The sequence below is a fragment of the Ammospiza caudacuta genome, chromosome 3 (genome assembly GCF_027887145.1).
Source record: "Ammospiza caudacuta isolate bAmmCau1 chromosome 3, bAmmCau1.pri, whole genome shotgun sequence".
Classification (NCBI taxonomy): domain Eukaryota; kingdom Metazoa; phylum Chordata; class Aves; order Passeriformes; family Passerellidae; genus Ammospiza; species Ammospiza caudacuta.
The window spans coordinates 50,665,917-50,684,411 of NC_080595.1; the positions used below are offsets into that span (position 1 = coordinate 50,665,917).

At 39.5% G+C, this 18,495-nt stretch overlaps 1 protein-coding gene across 1 annotated transcript in view; it reads right to left on the minus strand.

The window, feature by feature from the left end:
- UST (uronyl 2-sulfotransferase) overlaps positions 1-18,495 on the minus strand; it is a 153,375-nt gene that overhangs the window by 16,401 nt on the left and 118,479 nt on the right. The window contains exons 6-7 of the mRNA XM_058801100.1: positions 17,100-17,197; positions 14,790-14,947 (exon numbers count right to left, since the gene is read on the minus strand). Coding sequence (XP_058657083.1) covers positions 14,790-14,947; positions 17,100-17,197 — 256 coding nt within the window. The remainder of the gene's footprint in view (positions 1-14,789; positions 14,948-17,099; positions 17,198-18,495) is intronic.

Below are 18,495 nucleotides of genomic sequence, written 5' to 3' on the forward strand. Positions count from 1 at the left end.
TCAACCACTTGCACTGGCATGTCTGCACCAAAAGGCAAAGTTGTACAAGATGCAATTTGTTCTTGTTATTTTCCACTAATAAGAGCTAAAAATGGCTGACTATAAAAAGGGCTTACTGCTCTCCAAGAGCTGCTCCTGGTACATCTGGATAAATATATACGTGTATCAGGATGTGTGTATGTGTATGCCTGTCATAATAATGTGTTTCCTTCAAGGGCTTAGAGCACTCATCTCACCCTTTTCACTATACTGACTAGAAAGAACAATCTGCCATTTGCAAACAAAACAAAACAATCTTAACACAATAAATTGTTTCATTGTGCTTAAAAAGAATTCACACCCTCCATGCTTAGCATCTCACCTGGTCATTACAGAAAATCAATGAATTGGCTTTGCATGTCATGAGCTAGACTAAGTACCAACTAGCATGTCATGCTAGTCATGAGCTAGACTAAGTACCAAAATTTCAGAAAGAATGTGAACTCTTCAAAACGCTATTTGGTATCCAGGATTCCCAGCTGATGTCCTGACTCTAGTAGCTTTTAATTGCCATCACAGACACTCAAAATTTACCACTGAGTTTACCACTTACTGAATTAAATAAGAATGGAAATAGATAGGGTAAGAGTCTAGAGTGGAAAAAACTCCACACCTGAAATATCCACAAATCCTGACATAATAACCCCAAGGAAAATGTGGAAAGCATGTGATACTTCTGTGGTGCAACTGGACAAACACTAATCTCTATGAACCAGGATTCAGTGCAGAAAAACAGATTGAGGACTTCTCAATCACCAAAACATTAGTTGTGGGCAGTGAGTGGCCAGAGATGTAGCCAATCCAAAAATCTTGGAGAGAATATGGAGGAAGCAACTGGTGAAATTACCTCACTGCCAAATACCTGAGCAGGTTGGTTCAACCATCATCCCTCACCCCAGTTGGTCCTGCCATGCTTCACTCTCTTCAAGACCCTTCATAGTTTACTTGTCCAAAAACTTTCCCCAGGTTCCCATCTTCTGCAGTTCATTCACTCTCTAGCAGTTGCTTTGGTCACCATGCAGGGGTTTCCTGAGACTTTACTGGAAAAGATCTTCCTCTTCACTCACCTCCCTTGCTCTTGGTAAGGGAGTCCTGGGCTTCTGCTGTGTTTCTGTACCCCACAGGGGAACTACAGTTATAGACTTGTTCCTGGAATCACTGCAGGAAAATTTAGTGGGATGCTAAAAAAACCCAAAGTGAAGTCCACAAATGAGCCCCAAATAATTAAACCAAAACTTAAATCAAATAGCACTCAATGATGCACAGATCTGTCTATTGGATAGGCAAGGAAAGCACTAAGAAGGATGACATAAACTTTGGTTTTGTACTCATACTTCATCCCTGCTCCTACAAACACTACTGCATGTCAACTCCTAGCCAGCATCCCTGTCTACCCTACTGTATACCAGCATGAGTACCAGCATGAGTTAGGAGTTCTCCTGCTGATGAACTCCAGACAGGACTCAGGGCACCAAACAGCCCTCAGAGAAAGAAACAGCCATTTACCTCTCTTCACTGGTCACGCAGAGAGTTCAGTTTCCCCAATACATAATTTAAGTACTGACATTAAATAATATCAATACCCAGTGAAGTATGGCAGGTTTGTTAGCTGTCTGAAGACCCTTCAAGGGTGAGTCATGGCTACTGTAAAAATGGCAGAGCACTCATGGAACAGTAGAGAGTGGAAGAGAACTTAAAAGATAAAAATAAGACTTCAATGCCCAGAAAATATTCAGTGGTATTTAAGATAAAACAGAGTTTTTGGGGAATATTTTCATTCAATGTTTTAAATAAATTTGCTTTGGCTATGCTGTCACTTCTGTCATGTCCAATTTCCACTAGCTTTGGGAAGATGTATATTATATATCAGTCACCCATTAATTCCATATTCTCGTTTTATGTAACAGAAAAAGCAAGTGTTCGTACCCAAGCAGAAAACCTCCAAACTTAGTAACATCCTAAAAGCCACAGGAGCACAGCTCTGCAAAGCACTGTGGGCTCTGGTTGACTGTGCATGCCCCTGGCTCCCTGCATGCACCAAACTCTGCTACAGCAACATCCATGTGCTCCCTGCCCGTTTTCCCTACACACAGGCCCAACACAACCACTGGCTCTCCCAGTAACTTGTGCTGCAATTCCTTCTAGTGAGAAAGAAGCAAAACCTGAAAGAGCCCACCCCTTCTGTTCCCTTTTCTTTGCTAGATCCAACAGTACTCTATCTGTTTTTCCCCCTCCCACTCCACAAATACCAAGAAATAAAATAATGTAGGTGATGGCTTGGAAATTATTCGAAGCAGTCAAGAAACAGGAGGAGCAGAGACAAGACAAGCACACAGCTTTTGCTCTAAGCCCTACCTTTGCATGCTCTGCTACACCAAAGATGTGATACCCATAATGACTTATAGGTACACATGTACCCCAAGAACAGCAATACATCACACAGAAACACAACTTCCCAGGCCCTTCAAAACTCAGTTGAAAGCAACAAAATGGAAGAAGACAAACTTCATCCAAAACTTGCATTACACAAAAGGTATTAAATAGAATCATATTGAAAAAGGCACAACAATAAACTACATTATTTTATCATTAATCTGTCAGAACACAAGAAATTAGGTTTTTTCCTAGGCTGGATGGATAGAGCTGAATAATTCCACAATTACAGGGAAGCCAGCCCAGAAAAAACAACCACAAGGAAAGCAAACTGCGAGGAGAGTATTTCAGGGCCTGAGAACAGAGCAGGAGTGCCTGCATGGGCAGACAACAGATGCTGCTCCAGCAAACAGCAGAGCAGAGAGGGATGGGTAAATGCTGGCATTTGCTTGCTGTTTTAACTTAGGCAACAGGAGGAAGATAACAATTTAAGACACTGCCTCCTGGATAGCTTTTGTATTTCTCCTGAGTCTCCAATTATTATAGTTTTCTCTCTCTTCAATATCCTCATTTCCCCTGGGTATGCACTGACCAGCAACTTGCATTCTCTAGAAATCCTCCCACTAGCTATCTGGAAAGAAATTTATGCTAGAGGGCATAACCCTCTTCTAACATGTAGATGCCTTTAAAACCACAAGTCATCTTCAGAAAGCAAATTGCACAGAGATGCATAAAGAATTCCTCCAAGACCTATTTTGGAGGCAAGTGAATTCAGCCAACTCACAAACATCAGCAGTAATTTCAATTCAGTAAGCATGACTGGCATTCTCAAAACCTTTGCCCAAACCACACAACCTCCTTGCATGTGCACTTCTTCTAAAAATATTTCTTCTTGCTCTGTTTTTGTGCTCACTTTTTGCCCTTGGCCTTTATGATAAAAAATTTCTGGGTGAGCCCTGGAGAACTGAGCAGACCAAACACTAATTCTCATATGGAATTTATTTAGAGGGGAAGAAAAAAATCCCTCAAGTTGACTAGTTACATTATTTTGAACTGGTTTTATATTTTATGCGTACATAGTGGAGCTGGAATTTCAGGGCTGGCTTTTGTTTGCATTCATCATGAAACATTTGTTATATGAGCTGCTGCTACCGCTACCAAAACAGCTGCTGCTCACTGCTAGAAAACCAGAGGCCAACTCAACAGTTTCTTTCTTTCTCCGGTGAGTCTAGCTGGAAAATGAGGCCTGGTGTGTCTGCAGAAAATTACCTTTCTTTGGCTTCGCTGTCATCCTTGCCACCTTTCGCCTACCCAGAATGCAAACTTGAAAGAGATAAATCAGAACAAGAGCAGGCACGTTCTGATCCTCCTGAATCACCTACCATTAAACACAAATCAGAACTACAGCTGTGTGAAGTCCCTGCTTTGCAGCTAGGGCAGCACTTCCAAGGGGAATGCCTTTCTTTCAGCTGCTCCTGCAATTCAACCAGGATTTAACCCTTCTGTCCTGCATCATCATTTTCTGCCATCTGGAAAAATTGAGTAATGACTTGATCTAGTGTCACATAAAAATTTCTTCTGTAGATGACTGCTTCCCCATCTGATAATCTGTGCACTTTCCTACCAAGCTCCACATGGAACAGGACTCAGAGCATCCTTGGACTGCAGCTCTGAGTGCCGAGGACAGACCTCAGCAGCACTTCAATGAGCTGAATTTTAATGCTTTGCTTTGTTATGATTAGTAAGCCACTTCAGTGTTGTTTTTGTTGCTCCCTGGTAACTTCATGTCACCAATGACCTCCCTTACCTCTGACATGGCTTTTTAAGAGAACATTTGTCCCAGGCTGGAGCACAGTCCCTTCAAGACTTCCCTATTTTTTTGATACTAGGGGGGCACAAGGAAACAATGAATGCCTACCTCTTTCACCAGCTTTATCCTGCAGGAGACCACTCTTTCTTCTGTCCTGACACCCAATTTTCTTAAAGAGCTTTTGGACAGAGACCTTGCTGAAAATAACACCTGTACCATCTCATATCCTTGTGCTTGCTTAGTCCTTAAAGATTTCACAAATGCTGACTTTCCCCAACTGCGTATTAATCATATCTTCTATTACAGTTCCTCCCAATATGTCAATTTGATTTTTTCATCTGTTGGTGTCTAGGTGACAATTGCAGCCCTCTAAAAGCTTGAGAGTGATCTTACCTATTCTTCTAAAATAGCTGCTGAATGAATCAGGGGATTGCCAACCACAGAGCGAGCAATTTCAGTTTCAAAGAAATCCTTGATGAATACTTGCTCTCACAGCAGCATCCCTAACACTGCTGTCCTGGTTTGAAGGAGTAAAGACAGCTGCGGAGTAAAAATGCAACACCCTAACATTTATCTGTATTATAGATGGCACGTAACTGAAAAGATATTCAAACAGAGTGCAAACTCAAAAGGTAAGGTTTATAAAGTGCAATAACAATGATGGAGATAGGCAAAGAAAACTGGAGAGAAGATAGCAATAAAAGAACACAATGGGAATGCAGTTTGGAAGGGGAGGAAACTGGGAAGATGAGCCTAGAGAGAAATGGAGGGGAGGATGCTCTTTCATGCTACATTTGAAAATTTGTGATTCAACTCCAAGAACTGAGAAAAAGAAGAGAACCAGAATCCTCACAGCTATATTTAGTGAAACCCTCTTTTCTTGATACAGCTTCTAGGAGAGCAAGTTTTCAAGAGGGACAGATCAAAAAGGCTGAGAAATTTCAACAAGGAAAGGAAGTAGGGAACATAACTCCAAGAAAGACTTTGGAAGAGCAAGGGGACAGCTCTCCAGCACCATAAACTGCCTTCAGGGCAGGTAAAGCAAAGGGGTTCACAGGAAGGAGCACAGGAAGGGTGTGAAGCTGTGCTCAAGTGAGGAGACACACCAGCTGAGAGCTACACTGCTAACATATTTACTTCATTTTAATTCTTAAAGTTTTGTCATCAAGAGCTGACCCTTGCAGTTTGCTGAAATTCATGTTACTAGTTCTTTCCCTTCTTTTCTAATAGCAGCAACAGTGTCCTTAAGATGATTTTAGAGCACAATACACTGTGTCCTCTGGGAGCAAGTGGCTCCTTTACGGATGTACCTTGGACATGTCTCTTCCCTAAGACTGTCTCCCTGCACTTCTCCCAGCTGCCCACTGCCTCTCTCTCCCTGACTCTCTTCTCAGCCACCTAGCCTTGATGTGGCTGGAAAAAACCCTTTTGGTGTTAGCTTTATAAAATGCCTTTTGCAAGTTGCATGCCTTGCTATAATTTCACACATAACTTGTCAGAATTTATGCTCTCTCATGTTTTCCTAATTTTAATTATTACAACATTCAAATTACTATAGCAGCTGATTTGCATCACTGTAAAAACCTGATATTAAATTGCAATGTTTATGTGAAAATCTAAGTAATTCCTAAGGGACGGCTCCTTGTCCCTGCTGTACAAAGATTACGAGTAGAAGTGTTTTAACACCTAAATTTCTTTTCTATAGCTACCCTATCTTTAATTCCTGGCCCATCAAAGATACTGGCTCATGGTAGTTGCATTGTTCTTGCAGATGCCTTGGGAGTAAGAATAATCAATTTAACCCGCAGCCCATTGTGCCACTGATACAGTGATTTAGTCTGAGAAAAAAAGTACAATAACTTTATTTGAAGAGTGAAAATAAGATTATGCTCCTAAAAGTAAAGTGAATAGTCAGCTCTGTGATCTGCTTTATATTGCTCCTGTGTCTTCAATCCCCTATATGCTTTGTTTTCAATTAAGAGGTGTTTCTCCCCATACACTGGCCCTGAAAACATACTGTGGGATACACTGATTATTGAGCTAAATTCTCAGTAGTTTTGGTCATTTATTAATAAAAGTTTTTTATATTTCAGCCTCAGTCACCTTGCGCAGCTTGCTTGTTTCCATGTAGGTGAAATGAAGACCTGTTCACCTGGGAACAGAAGCTGGTCTATTAAATGGGATTTAATGGCTCCTTCTCTATGCCTTCTGTTGCCTGAGCAGAGGGCAAAGTTGTCAAAGAAACAATCTGCATAATCTGTTACCACTGCAATTTTGGTTTAAATGCTATTTTTAAAGCAGAAGCAGTAAGGGAGCTTTAGTGAAATGCTACTGATTAAAATAGCATTATGATTTTATTTACTAAGTTACTCAAGAAGGAATGAACTGTCATTGCAGGCTTTAACTGCCTGTCATTAAAATGTTTGTGGTACATTGTCATCAGTAACCCTGGATTATTTATGAGATATCACTAATGCTGTATCCAAATGCAGATTTCCTTCTGTGCAAGAGCTTTAACAAAGCTGGCTACCCATGGGTTTTCCATTTTGTGACACCAGGAACAGGAAATATTCAAAAGATGCATTGGGGAATCAACCTTAGATGAGCAGCAGGAGCACACTTATAAACCATAACATCTTTAGTGACTGATATGCTCATTAAATAAACATGACAGTTGCTTGGAAGATATCAGTACAAAATGATCTCCTGACATACACAAAAAACCACCAAGACATATGGATTCTTGAACTGTGAGATGTAAGGGCTTGTTTGACTGGTCCCTTGGGATTTAGAATATAAATAATTTTTGTTTTTACTGCAAGACAGTATGAAATTACATCTATGAGGGTTTAGTCCAAAACCAGACAACCCATTGATAGAGCTGATGAAAAGAAACTGAATGCAAGTGACAGGAATAGGTGGGATGAAATGCAAAATCTGTAGGCTGAAGTCTTGGAATTGCACTAAAAGACAAAGATGATGCAATAGGTGGTCTCATAATCTTCATAATCCTACAGACGTACAGAAACTTTAGAGAGGGAAACTGTTATTGATAAAGAGGTTCAGATGAGCATGCAGAAAAGTAAAATTTGTTTGGCTTCAGGTAAAGACCCTGCCATTTTACAGGAAAGAGAAATATGAAAAAGGTGGAGGAGAGGAACAGGAAAAAGATAGCAGATTGCAGAGTACAAGCTGGGTACAGGCATGCATTATAGCTCACAGAAAGGGAACCTTAGGTAATTCTACAAAACACACTCAGCCTATCTCTACAATACATTGCTGTTTGTCAGAGCCAGTCTATGAGCTCATGTGTCCAGAAACTGTATTAGAAGAACAACATTAGATCTAGGTTTTTCAAACAATGATTTAAGAGAACATGGACTTCATCTTCCAATAAAACTGATTCTGAGCAGAGCCTTTACAAATTCAATGCCCATGAAAATCCAAGCCTAAAATAAGGATTTAAAAATCAGTACTGTAATTAGCAAAAAGAGAAACTATATTCTTCTTTGTCATAATCAGTGGTGAGATCTGGAAGGCAGCCAACATCCTAGAATGCCAGAAGAGCTGGGAAAGGGAACTATGGATCAACAGTAGCCTCATTCCTCATTTCTCCAGTTCATGAATCATGCCCACTATCCTGGCCTGCCAATGGGAAATATGTAAATTTCTCACCTGATCTAAATGATTGTTGCTGGTGCTGCTGTACTCAGCAAGTCATGCACTGCTCTTAACTCCAGGAGACAGCAGAGTCATAGTGATGTGTTTGGCAAATGGACACTAAAATCCCACTTCCCTGCACTGCAGGCTCAGGGAGCAGATTCATCCAGATTGAGGGCCAACCCTGTGTCAGGATGTCAGCTGCCTCGCTTTTGATCTCAAAATGCCATTCATTTGGGGCCACAAGATGTATTTATAGGCAACCTCTCTGCTGTGTAACTCTGCACATATGAGCTAACTCAATCCAACAAGTACACATGAGCAAGGAAGAGCAAATAGTTAGGACTTGAGCCTGGATGTACACAAGCTCCATGTGGGTTGGAAAGCCATACCAAACTCACTTGCCACACCTTTAGTCCTGGTCACATCTTAGCAATTAGACCATCTTGGATAAATCTTTTGGTGCCACAGTTATGGTTTTCATGTCACACACATATTGCCTGGAGTGGCTTCACCTTCCTCAGCAGAACAAGAACCACAGCTGTTATAAGCTGTAAAGCTTTGCTTTAGAACTCATCACAGAGAAGCTTTGCTTCTGAGACAAATCTTCCAAAGACCTAGTGGCCCTTCTGAAAAACACAGTCATGAGAAAGCCCAGAAGTGCTTAAATCCTTTCAAGAGCTCCTATTCTTAAAACTGCTTAGCTTATTCACAAAAAGATTTCAAACCTCTGGAAGACAAAAAAACATAGTTTTCTTTTACGGGACTGAAAAAGAAAAGATACTTTCACTGACTATCCTTACCACTCATTAGTGTATCCACTAACTTCAAGGCATCCTGGATCAGGCAGTCTGGTTTTTCCCTGCTCTCCAAACCTTGTATCTTCATGGCCAAAGAGCTAGATAATGTATCTACAGCTTTTGATAGTACCTTCAGTTTTATAAAACAAACCAAGAACAGATTAGTTGTGCAGAATGTCCTAGATGCTATCGACCTAATAAAAAAGAAATGTCCTCAGGGATATGCACTGTGACTCTTCCTCTTTCCCTGCTCATCTTGCACACAGAGAACAGGGAATTTGCTTTACAAGAAACAAAAGTACAATTAAACACTTTTCCAAATCTTAAACTGCATGTTTTAGCATTCACGTCATTTTACAGCGTTCCTCTGTGCAATACTGAAAGTTGAGACTTCAGAGGGGGAAGAGAAGAATGGTCTGCTCACGCTTTCTATTTTCAGAACAGGATGCTGGGCGATAAGAGAAGGCCCCCCTGGCGGAATGTGAATCCATGTGTGCCGCTGGCGCTGGGAGCGGCGCACACGCGGGCGGATCGCTCCATCTGCTGGGCACAGCAGCGCTGCTCACGATCTCATCACACACGGGAGAGTTACACAGGGAGTCACCTCTCAACTCCAAACTCATGTTTTGCCTCCATGTGAAATTTGCAATTTTCCTCCTCTGTAGAAAATTTTCAGAGTCAGTGATTCCTGTTCAAAGTATTACATAGGGAAAACACAAAGCTCTAGTTTTAGAGTGCAAGGCAAAAGAAAAGACAGCATATTTTGAGTCTCCAAAGCTTTTAAACATTTGAATGTGTTTGAAATTTTAGAAGTGATACCAAAACAAAAAGTCCACAAAAAACCCCACCCAAAACCAAACTGAACAAAAAAAACCCACCACAAACCCCCCCCAAGTATTTACATTAAAACTAATCCACACTGATTTTATTCTCTCAACAAGAGTGCAGGTGCTTGCAGGAGAGAGGAGGGTTGGGCACTTCAGCACAGGAGATGAGCCAGTGTATTCCCTTCCCATTCACCAGTCACAACCCTTTCCAGAAAATACAGCTCACAAGAAGCCAGCAGACTAAGAAGCCTCATATAATTTTTCCTAATTTCTTCTTTCCTTTCGTTTTGTGCTAAACAAAGGCAGAACAAAAGACGATAAAATGATCACTATTTAAAAACACTGCACAAAAAGCACTGCTTCCTTCCACTAGAGTCCTATGATCATTTCTTGCTCAAAGTTTTTGTTCTTGGAGGTGGTGCCTGTAAACACATTCACTACAATTTCTCAGAGGGAAAAATCCCTTGTTCCTGAACTTTTCCAAATGCATAGCATCTGAACCATCTGAAGGCATGGCCCACCTTCAGGGCTGGCCTGGCACAGGAGTGATCTTCAGCACAGCACGAAGACTGCTGAGCTTGATTTCACCCTTCTCCTAACTCCATCAAAAGTGCTCTGCTTCCCAGGACCTCAGCTCTGCAATAAAGACAAATGGCACCATCTTTCTCCTTAATGGGTTTAAAGAGAAGGGGAAACTTATGAATAGAAAATGGCAAGACTGTATCATTAACATTCATGAACAGAGCAGATTTAAAAAATGAGAGGGTTTATATTACCTGGGGTAATATTACTACTACAGTTTAAGACATTCCCTGTAAATGCAATTCTTATGAGAATCACATTTTCATTGCATTTTTTTTTTAATTTTCAGTTTACCTAAACAATATATTTTCTTTCAGCTGACAGTGTGAGTTATTTCATTGCATTCAATAAAATTCAGTGTCTGAAAAGCCTAAAGTCAGTCTTCTTGTTGTAGAGTAAGACCTATACATTCTCCATGCTAAATGCACCTTTCAGGAAACAAAGGGGTTTTTTCCTGGTATTGGGAAGAAGTGTTTTTATAGGGCTTCTGGTGCCAAAGAAAATTTATGAACTCCTGAGGTGTGAGGATATGGCTCATTTCTGAGGTGATAAAAAACCATTTTATTGCCTATTGTTTTACATTGGATGCTGTTAACTTTTACCCATGCCACAGAAACTGACAAGACAGAAGAAAACTCTTTTTTTTGCTGAGTATAGTAGGTACTTTTTTGTTTCTTAAAAGCAGCAAAGATATGAAACCCACATGTGCCCATTTCAAAAGAAACTGAGTAAATATTCTCAGGGTTCTAGCTCCCAGCCAGATTACAGAAGTGAGCTGCAGCCAGCAGAAATGAACAGGACTGACCAATCTTTTTTTCCTTTAGCCTCTGAGAGTGAGGAAAGACTTTACATGTCAAGTTTTGTTATAACTATTTCAGGCCTTTCAAAGAGTTAAAGAATACTTTCAAGTTTTGCAATAAATATATTCTAAGGCTCTGCAATCGGATCCTATCTGCTTCAATGCTGGTGAAAAAAAGACAAAATTTTGAGCAAATTTTACTGTGTTAGCAAAGAAAGCTATTAAACATAAAAATGTATTTTTAAAATTTATTCTACCCCTCTATTAATCTATTGATTTCAAAATCTGCTGCCCCCATTCCTGCCCTTTTAATCTCTTGTCAAAGCTAGTTTTGGCTGCCAGGACAAGTTTGTAACTTTGGACAAGATAGGCATCAAAAAAGAGAGTCCTTTTGCAATTCTTGACTTGGTATTAACATTAAGATAATGCTTAATTTCAAGCAGAGAGTGGAGAAACAGAAAAACAGGAAGCCCATAGCTTTGAAGTACTGTACAAGATAAAACCAGATTAGTTCCAATGAAAACTTTAGCACCACGAAGGGCTTTCACATTTTGTTACACATGGTTATAAAACACACAGGTCAAAATATGTGGCATATGGAATAGTTGAATGCAATGTTTTTGTTAATGCAATGAAAGAAGTTATCCTTCTTGTGTCCTCTGACATTAAAATTTTCTTCCATGCTGAACTGCCAAGTCTTTTAACATTTTACCTTTCTTCACAGTTTCCTTCTGCCAGCTTATATCAGACAAATCATTAGCATCAAAAAGAAAAGTTCAATTCATACTGCTTTAAGCAGTTACCTGTGTCATCAGGTATACAGACAGACAGTAACTCTCTGATGAAAATGTCACACTATTTTATCATAGAGCCACAGTTTAAATGATGAGCTTCAGAAAAACAGCAGAAAAGTATTTCTGAAGGTAAAACAACTACAGGCTTTGTTTTCTGCTAAGAGAATGCTGAGCAGGAGCTTCTTGACAAATGTTATCACAGTGCTTCAGATAAGAAATTTTACTATAGGCACAAAAGAAACAGAGAGCTTTGAATATGGCCTGCACAGTTCAAAGGAGTAGAGATGAGGAAAAGTTTATAGATTTCCTGATTTCTGTATTATCAACCTATACTGAAGGTTTTCAATACTAAGAAGTTTGCTTAGATGAGATTTACAGTGATCTGGTGACAAACCAAAGCACCTGTAATGAGCAAGGGGAGTCCCAACTTCAGGAAGAAGGGGTTTAACTCACAACTCCTGCAGATGTATCTTATATGCACATGTGATTTTACGCATTTGATAACATCCGGCATTTTGCTTCCCATAGCAGGAAGGTGCTTTTAATATAGTTTAGATTATGATGTTGGTGGGACAGCAATCACCCGTTTCCTACTGTGATTTCTAATCTATGTAATCCACGAAAGCAACACTGGATTGAAAATGTCTTTCTTCAGCTACTTTTTGCTTCAAGGCAGCTCTACAAATCCCATTTCTGAATTGCCTCCAATCCAGAACTGCTTGTTGCAGTGGACTCTGGTGCAGATATTCACAGATCTGGAAGTGAATTACCTTTCTGTGCATGTCCTTCTCTGTGTTTTCCTCATCTTGTTATGTTCAGCTGACAAAAGATAAGTTCTAGAAAAAACTTTCCTTCTTTATGTGGAAAGAGGAAAGAAAGACTGCCATAAGAGATTATCAAGTGGAGCAGCAGGTCAGTAGACAATACTGTAAACTATATAGATTTAATCTGCAAGTGTTAGTTGCAACAAAAGGTCAGTTTTGGCCCAATTTATCTGCTGCTTTGTGGGACCACCAGACAGCTGGCAGAACAACATGTCTTCTTCCCTGCACTTCATGATGCAACAGCAGAGAGTGTTGCAGATCAGGTCTAAGATACCCTGAGGAGAACAATGTACGATTTCTTACACACCACTTGAATATTTTTTATTTTTCTGGCTGATTCTTTTAAGGGTTTTTTTTTTGGCAAGTATTAGCACAAACTCAAAAATAACCAGAAGATAATTATGATAGGAAAAAACCTTCAAACATATGCATGTATGAAAAAAGGAGGAGAGAGGAAACTGCTTTCTTACTAATATGCCCAGTCAATAAGTGAATGGGAAAGATAAAATAAAGGTTTAATCCACCTAGGGAATACTGACAGAAAGTGGTGAATCTTTAGATTCATGATCCATTTTTCACATGAAATCCCAGAGGAAATCATTGTCCTGTAATAGGTGATCAAATTTCCTCCTGGTACTGGAAAATGCAAAAAGAGGAAAAAGATTACCCAGCAGTTAATGATTCTGGCAGATTGCTTATTTCCCACCTGACAATTTCTAGGGCACCCTGATGAAAAACAAAACCCTGTGTGCTGCTTATTAGCTTCCCCCATTCTAAAAGAAATGAAAATATATGGTGCACAGAACAGCTGAAGAAGTCATAAACTCAAAGAAAACTCTCATGGCAGAGAGAGCATATCCATCTATTGATCCCCCTGCCTTCCTTTTGTCTAACATCCTATGGGGAAACCTTCGAGACCAAATTGCGCAAACTTTTAGGATGATTTCCACATACTACAAACATCATTATTTTTCTTTTTTAATTTATAAAACCAAGGGAAGTATCTGATCCCAAACTGGGCATTGCTCTTATGTCAGTACAATATTCTCTTTATGTCTGTTATTAAGCAAAACTACTCTATGGCTGGACGTGGCATCACAAAGTTACACGCCCACCTTCCAAAGAGCTGCCTTGCAAGCAGACAACGACCCACTGCAAGCATGTTCAGAAAAGGAATGCCATACTTTCCCCAGTACCTGTATCACAGCTAAATACAGGATTTCCAAAGATGAGTCCTAGAAGAAGGGTTTGGTGGACACTAATGCCTAAATCCCGGTTACGGACACAAACCCGTAATTTCTCCAGAGTGACTTGACTGACTACTGTAATAGCTGTTCTCAGTCAGAAGCCAGCCATCAGTTGCATGCATTACAAACTAAATTTAATCTTTTTTCCATGTGCTTTGAATGTACAGCTTGGTACAAAACATATTAATTTCACAATGACACAAGTGCAACCGAGTCACAAAGGAAGAAGGGAAGTTTTACCCCTGCTTGGTGCACACAGTGTTGATGGGCCAGTCAAATGTAAGCAAGAAATCAATTCTGCTGGAATGACATGCACAGCCCTCCAGAAGCATCATATCTATTTTTAGCACAGGACACAAGACAGCCTTTTAAAGAAGTCAGCAATAAATCAGTGTTGGAGGGACGGATTGGTGCAGAGAACCGTTTCAGATTGACCATGGGGTACAAATTAAGGAGTAGGCCGAGTGCTCTCCATTTTCGTTTCTCAACTCCTGACTCCTAAGTCTTTTTCCTCAGCAGGCTTTGTATTGTAAGTGCTGTAAATGCACATTCTTATTGTATTCTACCTAAACTCAGCTCAGCTGAAGGTTCATTTCATTTCAACCCATAGTCAAGGCTGAGAGAAAATAAATAACCTGGTCCTGGAGAATCATCAAAGTGTCCAGCTCCCCAAACCATTCCTTGAAGGTTTATTTAAGTACATATTCTTGACACCATTTTGACAATATTTTGACAGTATTATTGGAGAACTGAGTATGACACAATTAAAAGAAGAAGGCACTTCAGTGGAAAATGGGAAGCTTTCTGGCAGGTGGAAAGATCACTGAGCAACAAGTGCAGGCAAGGAAAGAAAACCACACAGTAACATTGAAGATAAAAGTGGAATATGTTACCTTCCCCATCATAAAATCTGCTCCCTAAGAGGGAGATAAACTTCTTCATTGACTGAACAAGAAAGAAACACATACCCTTCAGCAGCCACGCAGATTTAGCTGAAGTTTCTGTAAGAACAGCTTTTTAATGGAAAAAGTTACCTGGATTTTTGTAGATGCTAAGCACATCCTTGAAATAATGAGGTAAGAATCTTTCTAATAAAAGCAGCACGTCCTCCAACTCCTCCAGAATGCCCACAAGCAGAAAATTTTCATTAACGTTCAGCTTTGCTCTTTCAAGGGCCCATTCACCAGGCTCCCTGTATGAAATTCATGGGGGAAGATGGAGGAGGGAAAATGAAAAGTTTAAATATACATTTATTTCTCAAATTAAAGCCAAGAACACAAGTGAATAAAAAATATTCAGTGCTATACTTAGAACAAAAAAAGACCCCCCCACCAAACCCAAGTAGCTTACTGAGCTTTTCCACGCAACATTTATAATTGCATTGGCATGTAAAAACAGGATCACGTCAAAAGGAGGCTAATCATTGTGTGAAAATACTCCATTCTGAAGGGAACTTCTGCCAAGTTGTTAATAAGCTCAAACTTGTGAACTTTGGTATTTCAACTTGGAAGCACAACCCATCTGATCAGAGGGATGACTGCCCTTGGTGTTGGAAGGTGCTGAGGAGTGGTGGTGTCCCTGAACTACATCAGGAGAGCTGCTGGGATCAACCACTGCTTGCTGTTACTGGTGAATCCTACACAGGACACTACCATTTTCCACCTTGTCCTTCATTTTAACTTTTGCCAAAGTCTCCAGGAGCTTCCCTTCCCCCTGTCATTACCCCCAGTTGCCCTGCAGCTTTGCTACAGGATTTGCATTTTTTAGCTGTGACTGATACTGGTTTTGAAGAACAGTTTGGGGTTCTTCTGTCCTTTCTCCCAGCAGGAGAAGCTGGCAGGACTTCACTACATCTTTATGCTTCTCTGTTTCCCAAAAGCACAATGTAATTAGACAACCATACAAATCCTAAATCCCGTATAATAATTCATATTAGTTATGGTCTGGGAGCAGCTGCCATCATTCATATTGACACAGGATATAATGCCAGTGTCCCAGGCTAAAGGAATCAGCTCCCCACACTGCCTGGGAGTAGCTGTAAATCACACCTCTTCCACGACTTCATTAGGTTATTGTGGATCCTATGCAATAGTGAATTTAACATTTGTCTGAAGCTCTTTCTTTGTCATGTGGAAAAGCGTACTACTTTTCACTCCTACTAGAGCAGACTTGTAGCAGGTTTTTCATGCTCTACCACCTTCTGGGCACTGATCTGTTTCCTGGAATAGCAAAGTGTCCTAACAAACACTATGAGCCTCCTGTTTGTAGCTCCTTATGGGACTAAGAAGTAGCTGAAGGAAGTTCAAGGGCATAACAGAGCCAAATCTACAACAAGGTACAAAACAGTATTCAATATCCTGCTTGGGAACCTCAGAGAGATATTTTGCGAAGGTATTCAGGCATGTGACTGCCGTTAATGGGATTATTTGGGCAGGCAAGTTAAATGTGCAACCATAAGCATTTGCAGATAAGGCCAAAATATGTTAAAAAATGTGCAATGAAAATGAAGTCATTAACTTGTTTTGTTTCTTATACATAAGTTCAGTTAAGCAAAAACCCCAAAAAGGTAGGATTTTACAACATGGATACTTCTTCTGTCTTCATTTGTAAGTAATACATTTTCACTTGTTATTACTGCTACAAGAAGTATGGCTTTTGAAAGAAATTCTGGAAAATGTGCAACTGTTTCATTATGGAGAAGCTTGAATAATACAGAAAAGGATGCCTTGAAGTTGAACACCTAACAAAGAACATTTGTTACTAACAATACTAAACTGTTTAAAGCCAAGAAAATATTAAAAAATATTCCTATAGTATTTTATAAAAATCTACTAAAAATATGGTATCAGTAACTCAGCATTATTAGAATGGTGTTCACAGACGTTAAAAATGAGGTAGCTCAATTAAAGCAGTAGAAGGCTGTATTTTATATGGTTTTGAGCACAAATACAGTTTCTCACATGGACACAGAAACATGTATTTCTCATCTAAGAAACATGTATTTCTCATCTAGACCTGATAGAAGCATCTGAGCAAATCAGAAACACGTATTACAAAATTATAGTGCAGATAAAATGAGTAACCCAGAAAAAAAATACACATAAATACATTCATATTTGATGAATTATTCATGCGATAAATCAAGAAAAAAGAATACTGCTACATTTGCAATGGCCTCCTTACTTCAAAATATATCCATGCAGTTACCACATGCAGTGCTGCATTCCTTGTACTTTCATTTTTCTCTTGTACTTCAAATAATGTCACCTCTTTATTACCAACTTCTGACAAAATGTTTGCAATAGCTATTGCTGAACAAATTGAAATACCTTGCATATATTTACCTGCATCTTGGATGCTGTCCACAGAAATATGGTATGATGTAAAATAACCTGGGATTAGAACATTCAGGGTAGTTTTCAAGGATACATACATTAATGTCCTGTGGGGGAGGAAAAAAAAAATACTGTATTTTCCTTTCTCTATTAGCAACTGCTTTCTTTATCTCATACATTTTACAGTCATCTCAGGGTTAAAGAACTGTGCCAAGGCCATAACAAGTATCTTAAAAATCATCTATTGGTCCATTTATCTTCTTCTAAATATCAGCAGGGGAAACAAAAGTTATTTTGTCCTAGAATGCACAAAGCAATTTTTTCTTCCTTGCAAACCCCACAATTATTATACTGAGATTACTGTATGAGTTTAAGTGGGACACATTAATCAACTTTCATACTAAATAACACTTAAAATATTCAGAAGATTATTTTCAGGCTCTTCTTTCTTCTAAAGACACCCTGGAGAAAACCTGAAGTAGCCAGAATAAATAAAATTGAGACAACATTTATTACTTTGCCGCTCCCGCCCCCCCTTTTTTTTTTAAATTCTGCTGCATTCAATGACTGGAATGAACAAATGTAAGATGTAATTTGTACATCTCACTCAATATTATAACATACATCACTTTTGGTTACAATTCTGTAAACTTAGATTTTCAGAACTGAACTGTGCGAAGCCTGCTGAGAAAATGGGTTATTAGAAAGTATTTATCATTTTCATGAAATATCATTCATCTAATTAGAAGCTATTTATCATTTTTCAAAGACTTGGCATAGCTACTGAACCCTGAGGAACTGCATTCCATTTATAGCTTTACTTCAGCACAATAATAAACATGTGGGACTGAATTCCATTATCCAAATCTAATAGAGCCTTACTCTGCAAGCAGACACACCCTCTGCAGAGACATACAGGGCAAAAAAATGGGTAAGACAACTACAGCAAGGATGGAAGGATCTCACCTGTGCAGAATCAATCTTCTTTGTTATTTAGATATGGGCTTTCACAATGCCATAGGCACTATACACATCAGTATCAAGCCAACAACTAAACAAAACCATGATTTATCAAGTAAATAAAATGTGATAGAGAACATTCCACAAGACAGATGTGCTTGGCAGCATGGAAAACATGGAGAGCATCCCCTGCTCTCCTTTGAGAAGGGGAGGGTACAGGCCTCCAGACACAGCATCTGCATCTGAGGCCTCATCAGAGAAAAGCTCTTCCCAGAACTTCAGTCCTCTCGCCTAACTTCATTAGATCCCCGTTTCGGCCTGTAAGCCTTTTAAAGCACATTTCCTACTCTGTCTCACAGTCATGTGAATCCAACTTTATAAGCACACCAGAAAACTGGGCTAGGAAGTAAATCACATGGTGAGGAACCATTAAAGAAAATAACAT